Source organism: Triticum aestivum, chromosome 6B (assembly GCF_018294505.1).
Source record: "Triticum aestivum cultivar Chinese Spring chromosome 6B, IWGSC CS RefSeq v2.1, whole genome shotgun sequence".
NCBI lineage: Eukaryota > Viridiplantae > Streptophyta > Magnoliopsida > Poales > Poaceae > Triticum > Triticum aestivum.
Genome location: NC_057810.1, coordinates 671852826 through 671862959, shown reverse-complemented (window position 1 = coordinate 671862959; position 10134 = coordinate 671852826). Strand labels below are relative to the sequence as shown.

Below are 10134 nucleotides of genomic sequence, written 5' to 3'. Positions count from 1 at the left end.
GGATCAAGAAGGAGGAGACGTCCCCGGGCTGTACGTGTGTTGAACGCGGAGGCGCCGTTGTTCGACGCTTAGATCGGAATCAACCGCGATCTGAATCGTTGCGAGTACGACTCCTTCATCCGCGTTCTTGTAACGCTTCCGCATCGTGATCTTCAAGGGTATGAAGATGCACTCCCCTCTCTCTCGTTGCTAGTCTCTCCATAGATTGATCTTGGTGATGCATAGAATTTTTTTTAATTTCTGCAATGATCCCCAACAGGTTGCACTAGCGAAAGTATGAACTCTAGGACTTGTTTTCAAGCATCGAGACACTGTTTTGCTTACTTTTGTTACTTGCACTTTGTTGTTTTTATCTGTTCAGGTTATTAAAAGTTATTTCTACCATCCATATTACACATATATCACCCTCTCTTCACCGAACTAGTGCACCTATACAATTGATAAATGTATTGGGTGTGTTTGAGAGATAACCAACTTCATCCTACACCTCTCACATATTAATAAATCTTAAGTCATCCACCTATGAAAATTTGCCGCTATCCTACAAAACTCTACGCTTAGAGGTCCAACCAAGTCTACAAGGATAAGTTGCGTAGTAGACATCAGTCTCCACCCATTCCCTCTTTCTTTGCTCCCGCTTCATCCCTTGCTGACAATGCCACTCTACCACCCCAGCCGCCTGCCAATCCCTTCTCGGACCTCTGCGACCTCCACTGCTACACCTGGTCACCATGCCTCTTGTCCTATGCCGCAGATCCACACCTCTCGTTTGTCGGCCACATAGGTACCACCCACGCCTACGAGGGTCACCATGCCTCGCAGGTGTTTGGTCAAATGTCGTTGCTAATTTGTTTGAAGCAATAGATTCGGACATGGAGTTCATATATGAGCACTACATTGAGTCGTCCGACGAGGAAGATTATGTAGATGAAAGGACCATGACGCATGCGGTCCTTCTAGATGCAGAGCATGCAGAAGAGCATGTTCTCAATTTCAAGGGATCGATCAAGGCTCATAGAGCGATGAATCGGAACAGGGCACGGGGGGCATTTGATGCTGATGGACGACTACTTTGCCCCCAATACCCTATTCACGGACAATATTCGCCATCGCTTTTGGATGCGAAAAAATATCTTCGGTTGCCTCTACAATGGCGTCCGGTCCTGCGATGACTACTTCATCTTGAAGAAGGATATCTTATGAAGGATTGAATTCTCTGGTTTCCAGAAGTGCACGACCACATTATCAATGCTTCCATATGGCACAGCCGTAGATTTGTGGGACGTGTACCTCCTCCGGATGTTTGAGAACACATGCGAAGACGCCATGATCAGATTTGCTACTGCGGTGGATGAGGTGTTTGGACCTCAATACTAGAGAGAACCAACAATTAAAGATACCCAGAGCCTCCTAGCAATGTCTGAAGCAAGATGGTTGCTAGGTTTGCTCGGATCTCTTGATTGCATCACTTGAGATTGAAGAACTTCCTAAGAGCTCCATAAGGGCAATATCAGGGCCATGTTAAGAAGCTCACTTTCATTATTGCAGCAGTTGCATCAGATTATCTCTGGATTTGACACGCTTCCTTTGGCATGCTTGTGTCTCATAATGACATCAATATGTTGCAGTAGTCTTCGTTGTTTGCTAGGTTGACTGAAGGGCAAGCTCCTCCTTGCAACTATACTGTCAATGAACATTGGTACATCATGAGCTACTATCTGATTGACGGTATATATTCTTCATGGACTACCATTGTCAAGACCATCTCTGAGCTAGTTTGTCAGAAAAGAGATCACTAGCCCAATATATAAGGAGCTAGAAAGGATGTGGAAAGATTATTTAGAGTGCTCCAAGCCCATTTTGTAGTTGTTCGTGGAGCTGCTAAACAATGGGATACAAGCACCTTGTGGGAGTGATGACATGTTGTGTGATCATGCACAACATGACAGTGGAGGATGAGGGTGAAGATACCATTGAAGGTGTGCAATTTGAGAACATGAGTGATCCTATCCAACTTCCACATCAAAATCCGCCCAAGTTTGATGAGTTTGTTTAAATACACCAACAAATACGGCATCGAGCAACTCATGAGCATCTCAAGAAGATTTGATCGAGTATATGTGGCCGGTTAAAGGGGACAACGAGAACATATGTACAAGTTGAATTCAAGTTTGAACTATTATATGTGAAAACTTAGTTGGAATGTAATATTTAAATTAGAACTGCTATTGCATTTGAATCTTTAAAATCATCGATGATTTGATATGCTATTATTTTGAGCCCGCGAACTTAAAAAGGAGAGATAAAAGTTTATGAGACATGGTTGCGTGGTCGGCTCCCACATCATCGTCCACGGACTGGTCCGGACCAGCCCATAGAAAAATACAGTGTCTGTTTTCGGGCCGGCATTCAAGATGCCACAAAGCTGGTTAGAGATGCCTTAAGCTAGGCAATAATGTATCATTGGCACATTCTACATACCTAAAAGAGTCATCTTCACTGACTTATTTATCTCAACATGCAAACATGCCACCTCACTAAATTATTATGAATAGTATAAAGTCCACCTAAACATGCAATCATGCATGGGAAACACACCTACTACACTATTCAACCATGCGTGAAAAAATGTTGTCCATTCAATTATTTATTTATATTCAATACTTATTTTTACAACTATACATAAGCAAATATAATAAGATATACTCCAACCCAAATTTATCAACCCAAAGTTTTATCAACCAATTCCCGCCTCTAGTTTTCTTCTATATAAAAAGGAACTATAGGTCATTTTTTGTTTCGTTTTGGTACTATACAAGTCACACAGGCGTACAACGCATGTGCTTAGAGTGAGTGCTAGGGTCAAATTCCTGGCCGTTACGTGCAATTTCCGGCCAAGTTAAGAAAACTAGATGATGACCCGCGCATTGCTGCAGGAACCTTTGTAAAACGATGCATAAATAGATGTTAAAAAATAAAAACTATTGCAGAAACAAATTTAAGAATGCCCTCAGATATATTTTGAAAACAATAAAGGATATGAAGCATATCATAAAATGTTGTATACAAAGATAAATTTATCGAATTTAAATCAAAAGAGGTGCCATTTTAAATAAATGTGTGTAACATGACCTACATATATTTGCTTCAAGCGTCTAACGTACAAATATATGTAGGTAAATGCTACAAAAAGTGTAACATGATAGTCTATGTTGCCCACAAAAATTAGTGAAAAAAATCTATGCATGATTGTTGAGGTGGCATTGTTGCATGAATAAATTAGTGCATAAATTGTAACTAATGACCATATGCATGACTTGATGATGTGGCATAGTTGCATGAAGAGAAAAAAAATAGATAGTTGGGAAGGAGAGGGTGGGAGAAAAGAGCGGGAAATGGGCGGAGAGTGGAGAGGAATGGAAGAAGAGAAGTGGGGGATTTGGACGCGGAATCAGTGCGCGATGCTACAAAAGAGCGGGCTCCACTTTCCTTTTGGGTGGGCCAATGGGGTCGATAGCGACGTTTCTTGTGTCCGGACTCCGCAAAGCCCGACCACGTTTGTCTCCGGTTTGCGGGAAAAATCGCGTCCAGACAACGTCGTAGACCGCTATAAGACCGCGTTGAATGACTTCTACAGTCCGGACAGTTCGATCCGAACGGTTGCGGGAGGTTTACGAATCGGCGTCGAAGATGCCGTGATAATATAGACTAGTATATAAGTTACTTACTCCGTGGAGAAAAATGTTTTATTTATTTCCTGCTAGCGCCCCAGCTTTGGAGATGCCGTGATTGATTTGACTGACTGACTGAGCACTGAGAGACGCGCGCCTTTCCATGTACATACAGGAGCCACGTACTCGCATTTTATTACCGCAGCGTGTACACACCAGATAAAATGAGGAGGGGAGGAGCATGTAGTGCAATCGGCGACCAAGCCACCCAGCGTGTACCTCCACAATAAGTTTGGCCGGCGATGTGACCTCGGTACGGTTGCTTCATGCCTCTTTTTCCTTTTTCTTTCTTTCTTCTGCGCAACTCGTCGAGCCGCGCGGGCCAACGTGTCTGACAGTTACCTGGACGTATGCGAGTGGTCTATTCCCCGCGTTGCCTGCTGCGGGTATGTACGGTGCCATAATTGTTTTTCCGTCACGTAAAAAAGGAAATAACTTGCATGTGATTTTCCGTGGGTACACTACGCGTGTCGAAGCACACATGGATTGCGCTGAGGATGGTAACCCTAATGCATTGCTTAGCCCGTGATGTAACCCAGGGCTCTGCCCCAGCAGCCGCCTCCCTCGCCCCTGTAACCTCTCTCTGCTCTGACCTAGAACAGATCTGGCTCACCTCTCATCCCCACCCTAACCTCCACGGTCCTTCTTCTGCCAGTCGCCATGGCGTCTCGCTGCCAGGCCGGTGCTTCCTTCCCGCCCCGGGGAGCCCCGAGAGCTGCTCCGTCTGTTCTCCAGGCGCACCTTCCTGGCCGTGGACGCACGCTTCCATTGAATTAACCATGTCGCTCGCCGGTCGGCGGGCCAAGAGATTTACCTGGTTGAACGTCCCTTGCGTGTTTGGATCGGTTAAGTTTTTTCTATCCTCATCCGTAATATCCTCCTAACTATATTCTTCTGGATCTACTTGCAGGTAGCTCGCTCTCGTCTCCATGGTGGCCGGCAAGCGCTCACGGCGGTCCCTCTCGTCGTCGGTCGAGGGCGCCTCTGGTCGACGGCCAGAAGTGCATGGCTGGCATGGTTTTTGTCATCCAGCACCGTCTAGGTCCTTGAGTATACATAGGATTCCATAGCTATGCAGATTTGACACACCCGTCCATCCATCCATGATGCTCTGCACAACAGGTTAATTAGCTGTATACCCATCCAGCGGTAATTTCTCCTCTAATTAATCAGATCAGACGCAACCCTTTTTCCCTTTTAACCAGTCCTTCATTCTTTTTCAGCATCCTCTCTTTGTAATTAACGGTTGATATATGTTGGGATCCTTGTCCACGGATGATTTACTTTGTTAATTTCTAAAGTAGGTTTTATATATATCCTTGTATAGAAGAAGAATCGATTGTTGGAACTAGATCGAAAATATGTATAGTGTTTAGTTTTGATTTTCTCTTTTGAGAAAATGTAGACCAAGTTTATCAGTGTATCACTCGTACATACTCCCTCCATTTGACAAAGTTAGTACAAAGTTGGGTCATCTATTTTGGAACGGAGGAAGTACTACCTAGTATAAGGGTTAGCTATGATTTTCTCTTTTTGATTTTTTTTGTGTAGATAGAGATACTACTTATAATAAGTACTATGCATAAGGTTTAACTTTGAATTAGATTTACGGATTTATCATTCCTAAGTAGTATGAATACGTATTAGCTCTGATTTTCTACTTTTGAAAAAAAGTTTTAGATCAAAATTTATTGTTTATCATTCATAAGTACTCTCAATATTTCTCTTTGAAAAAAGGATGTATATCGATGTTTACCCGTTATCATCCATAAGTTAGTTCAAGCTTTCGCTGTAATTCTTAATAGTTCCAACCTCAAGTTTTCGTTCATTTGTGAGTTCGCAACCTTTGTGGCTCCTTTGATTCACAGGATTAACATGTTGTGTCATGTACTCATATTCTTTAACTGAAAGAGTTTGCCAAATAATATTGCCTCGACCTTTCTGCGCTCCTCTGTTATTACTCGGCAATGTGCGCACACTTCCGTTGAAATACAACCATATCGGGTGCTGGTGGTTGAGGTGTTTACTTACCTTATTGAAAATTGACCAATGTATGTCTGGATCGATGCTTAAGTTTTTCTTTCACTTGCTATAGTTAGTTGGTGATCCAAAGTATCGTTGTTCTCGATTTTGCATCGTTTCCAAGGTGTTTTGTTTGCTCTAATTTCTTATGCTGCTGCATTTCTCGCCCTTATTCCTTTTCCGTATTGTGTTTACCACTAATCAATATATCAATATATTGATACAAGTCCTTGACTTTTCTTTACCGTCCGTCACCACTTAGCCCTGGTAAAGGCCCTCTCTCCTGGTACATCATACGTATCAGTGGCGAGCGCAGTAAAAAATAGATAAACTAATGCTATTGACCACACTGACATGAGCTTGTCCCCTCTTGTGTCACTTGCAGATAGGCCCCATGCAATGCTCAACACCGGAGTGTTGTGAACTTAATTGGAAGCAGAATCGATACAAGTCCGCGGTACAATATGTATGTATATCAAATGATTTCTTTTTGTTTCTTTCCCTTTTTTAGGGATGACATTAACCTGGGAAAACCTTGATAAACCACTTTTTGCTACTGTTAATTTATGTTTAGAGGATGGCACAGCTTAACTAGATGTGAGCTTAGTGTGCTGTTCTGTTGGCTTTGTCTCTCTTTGTTCCGCAATAGTGTGTAAATAAGAACTACCTTTTTTTAGCGTGCTATAGTGGTCCTTCATCTTTTAGCTAAGCTAAAAAAACAAGCAAACAATGTACTATTTAATTTATTGTGTGCGCCACGCCGCGTACTATCGAATTTTTATCTAGTTATTTTGCTTGTCTTAAACTGTATAGATATGTATTTGGAAGGTATCCATTTCCCTTTTCGCTTGAGTAGGATTGGGATACCCACATTTTGTTTTGCGTCTCAGGTTTTATTTCGTCGACGCCCGTAACCATGGGGGGAAACTTATATAACCACTTTTTTTATTACTGTTTATGTGTAGAGGTGACCCTAGCTTGCTGTTTCATTGTTTTTGTCCATGTTTGTTCTGCAAGAGTTTGTATATAAGAAATAAGAGTTCTTGTTAGCATGCTATAGCAGCCTCGAGTGAATGATCTACTACTTTTTTTTATCACATTTGTATGTAAGTTTCAAACACATGAATATTTTTTTTTACTTTTTGTTGTTGTTGCAAACTCATGTTTTGTCAATCTTTTGTTGCCCATCTAGAATCCTCCCAATTCCATGTTTTTATTTTTTCAGTGGATTGAGCGTGCACTTCCTACTTGGCATCAGGCTGACAATAATATACGCCATGACCTTGTACTTTCTGTCTTTTGGTTGGCAGGAATAAAACAAAGGTACTGATGAATCAAGATTTTGCTATGCATTCTTAGTCTTAAGAGATAAAATATGATGATTATTCTTAGAGATTTTAGAGATAAATAAAATATGGTGATTAGTCTTTGAGATTTTAGACCTAAAACATGATGATTTTCCGTGGTCATTTTGGTGGTTGGCTAAAAGCAATGTTCCCGAAGATTTTTCTGGTAGATGGCAAAAGTCCCCCTTTCATCTTGCTTTATGTCATTAACATGCATGTTTTCTTAGCTCATGTTTACTAGTAGTACCAATTGACTCATATACGAAAGAAATTTCCACCGATATATCTTTTGTGGCACATAACACATAAATAACACATAATTCATTAGTTAAATTTTGATTAAGTAGAGACTATCAAATTTAATACTTGATGAAATTTATGTGCTTACTAAAATAAATAATTAGACACCTACTCTCTACAAATAAGCATGTGTGCTTAAGTAAAACCGATCTATTTTTCAACCACTTTACATTGTATATGGTCTAAGCATGTTTTGTTTCAGCCTATGATCTATTAATTGGCACCAATAGAAATTTATGATGTTCCAACAAATCCGGCCCATGGGCCGGACATCGGCACATGCTTTATTACTGATCTGATTTGTTGACTGTTTATTTTAGGTTTGCCTACACCACTGATGATGCCGCCGCCGCCACTTCGGCTATCGCAAGACCATTTTGTCCGCCGCTACATCAGGCGCAAGATACTTTCGGCCGCCGCTGCCTCAAGGTTGGGTTGCCATGTATATATCAGCAAGAAATGGGCCGGAGGAAGAAACGAAGCAAGCCCAGCAGGCTGCCCATTTGTCCCAGCCCGCAGCACAAGCAGATGCACGCCCGCATCCCGCAGCCCCGCATTGCTCCCGTCCCCTTTGGTATCCATTCCGCACCAAAACCTAGATGCACGCCGCACCAGCCGCCTCCGGCCGGACGCCGCGCCCTTCCTCAGTAGGCCGCCAACTCTAGCCGCCCTTCCTGCTAGTGGCTGCGCGCCTGCGCCCTGCTGCTTCCACGCCGGCGCCGGCCACGGCGACCAGTCTTAAGCGGCCAGCGCCCAGCGGCAGCAGCTTCGCCGACGGCCGGCGGTGTGCAGGCGTGCACGCTGCGCTGGGGTCTGGAGACGTGCAGCATAGCAAGCTAGCAGCTGGGAGCTGAGCAGCAGCCTGCAACCACTTTGTTTGGCCGATTTGTCCAGAGCCTCAAGGTAAGATTCATGTTCGTATTTTGCTAGATCCAGTGGGCAAATGATGGATCACAGCATTTGAATAATAAGCAGGCTTCAGTTGAAATTCTCTGGATCTGTAGGCTTACGCAAAACTTAAACTTTATTGGCATTTTTTGTATGTTTGTAAGGCCCTTGATCTATTTCTATCTGGCATTGGTAAATTAGTTAGGAAGTGCACATGTGATATTTGTTGTCAAACTTTTAAGGTGGACCACCCTTTTTTCAGAGCCTAAGCATCTCATGGCGAACATACATCCTGACTTCAAGAAGAAGATGGCTCGTGCAGTGGGCATAGTTAACTTGGAACTATCCGACCCTTCTGAAGTTCTGCTCCAAGATGTGGTCAAGGTGTTGGTGGACAGAACCACTGGTGTTGTGATGCAAAAAGCATTCCGCATCTTGGCCTCCCCACTCCCGGTCGATTATATGGACAAGCCAATCGCAAGACTCTTCCCCAATCCTGATGATTATTTTGCCTCGATCGGGCTTGATTCAACAATTGGTTCACCAGTATGTTTTCATTCTGTAACTATTGTACGATTGCTCATTCTGCATCAATAATTTGCTCTGTCGTTGCTTGTCTTGTAGTTCACTATCCCCTGGTCCGAGTCTTCTTTGAACGATGATGTTCCGTATATTATACATGCTCGTTACCACCGGTTGGCTGGCCATTTAGTGCTCCTTGCTTCCTTACCAACAGATGGCGTTGAGAATGCTTCAAGAGCCGCACAGTGTATGACTAAATCAACTGCCCATGTCCATTTTCTACTGAAATTTATACTAGTTGTTACCATCTTGAACCAGATTCTAATTTTCTTTTCAGTCAAAAACCATGTCCTTGAAGAGCTGTGTCATCTGGCTATCAAGAGCTCCACGAACCATGTTGATTCATTGTTCCTTCCTCATCCAATTTATGTATGGGTGGTTCGGGAGATTGAAGAACTTCATGCAAAGAAGCAAGCTGCATTGGGGGGCGGTGGCTCCCACCAAGGAAAGCGCATCAAGTTTCAGATTCAACATCTTGAGGGCTTCTTGACCAACGGCAACCTGAAGTATGGTTGGAAGCTCTTCTGCTGCAAGCAGGTTATGTCGAAGTCTCTGGAAGGACTCGAGGAAGTTGTTGAGAAGCTCGAACAGCAGGACGAAAACCTGAAGGAGGTGTACCGAATCCTTGCCCATGAGCTTCCGGCAGAGTTCATGAGCCAACCCATTGGTGACCTTCTCCCTCATACCATCTTGCTGGGCCTCCCGCTGGACATGGACAAGCCGGTGAGTGTAAAATTTGGTCCATAATTCTGTTGGTCTTGCCTGATGTTCGCTGTTGTGTTATCCTGCGGTTTCTTGCTATCTTTCTGATTCCATTTGATCTGCTTTTGGCACATGTTTTATGGTTGCTGATTGATGTAAAACTTGATAGCTCTAGCATCTCAATTCTGTATGCTGTACTGTGTTTTTACGTCTGAAATGCTTGTGTTCCTCAAACGTTTGAACTGATTTTGTGTATACTTCTGTATTTGAAGTGCTAACTTTGCCTGGTGGCCTGTAGAGGTCATGACACTAGTGTAATCAATTTTTTTGAGAAGATGTGTGGAGTCCAATATGTTGATATCATCTAGTGTACACAATATCATCTAGTGTACACAATGATGTTGAGCAGCTCAAGAAAAACCTATCCAAGATGGATGCCAGTGGCGATCAACTCAAACAACGTCAACGTGTTATAGAAGAGCGTGAAAATATTATCTACCGCACAATCGACTACTTTGATAGCAGCTTGTGAACCCTTTTGTTCGCTGACATCTTGTGCATGC

The 10134-nt window shown here is 43.0% G+C and overlaps 1 protein-coding gene across 2 annotated transcripts; it reads left to right on the top strand.

Moving 5' to 3' along the window:
- The first annotated feature begins 4240 nt into the window (after nucleotides 1–4240).
- On the top strand, nucleotides 4241–9805 carry LOC123139078 (uncharacterized). 2 transcript variants are annotated; one of them, XM_044558891.1, is made up of 8 exons: nucleotides 4241–4548; nucleotides 4642–4853; nucleotides 6139–6219; nucleotides 6979–7076; nucleotides 7720–8302; nucleotides 8550–8833; nucleotides 8912–9056; nucleotides 9147–9805. In XM_044558891.1, exons 6-8 carry the CDS (start codon nucleotides 8564–8566, stop codon nucleotides 9614–9616), a joined length of 885 nt encoding a protein of 294 aa, XP_044414826.1. In that variant the 5' UTR covers nucleotides 4241–4548; nucleotides 4642–4853; nucleotides 6139–6219; nucleotides 6979–7076; nucleotides 7720–8302; nucleotides 8550–8563; the 3' UTR covers nucleotides 9617–9805. The 2 variants fall into 2 exon arrangements, with proteins under 2 accessions (XP_044414826.1, XP_044414825.1); XM_044558890.1 differs by having other exon boundaries at nucleotides 4642–6219.
- The last annotated feature ends 329 nt before the right edge of the window (nucleotides 9806–10134 follow it).

Excerpts from the sequence above, each read along its gene's own strand:
- LOC123139078 (XM_044558891.1), top strand. The coding sequence starts at position 8,564 with ATGGCGAACATACATCCTGACTTCAAGAAGAAGATGGCTCGTGCAGTG. Across the intron at positions 8,834-8,911 it reads ATTCAACAATTGGTTCACCA|TTCACTATCCCCTGGTCCGA; the intron begins GTATGTTTTCAT and ends CTTGTCTTGTAG. Across the intron at positions 9,057-9,146 it reads TGCTTCAAGAGCCGCACAGT|TCAAAAACCATGTCCTTGAA; the intron begins GTATGACTAAAT and ends TTTTCTTTTCAG.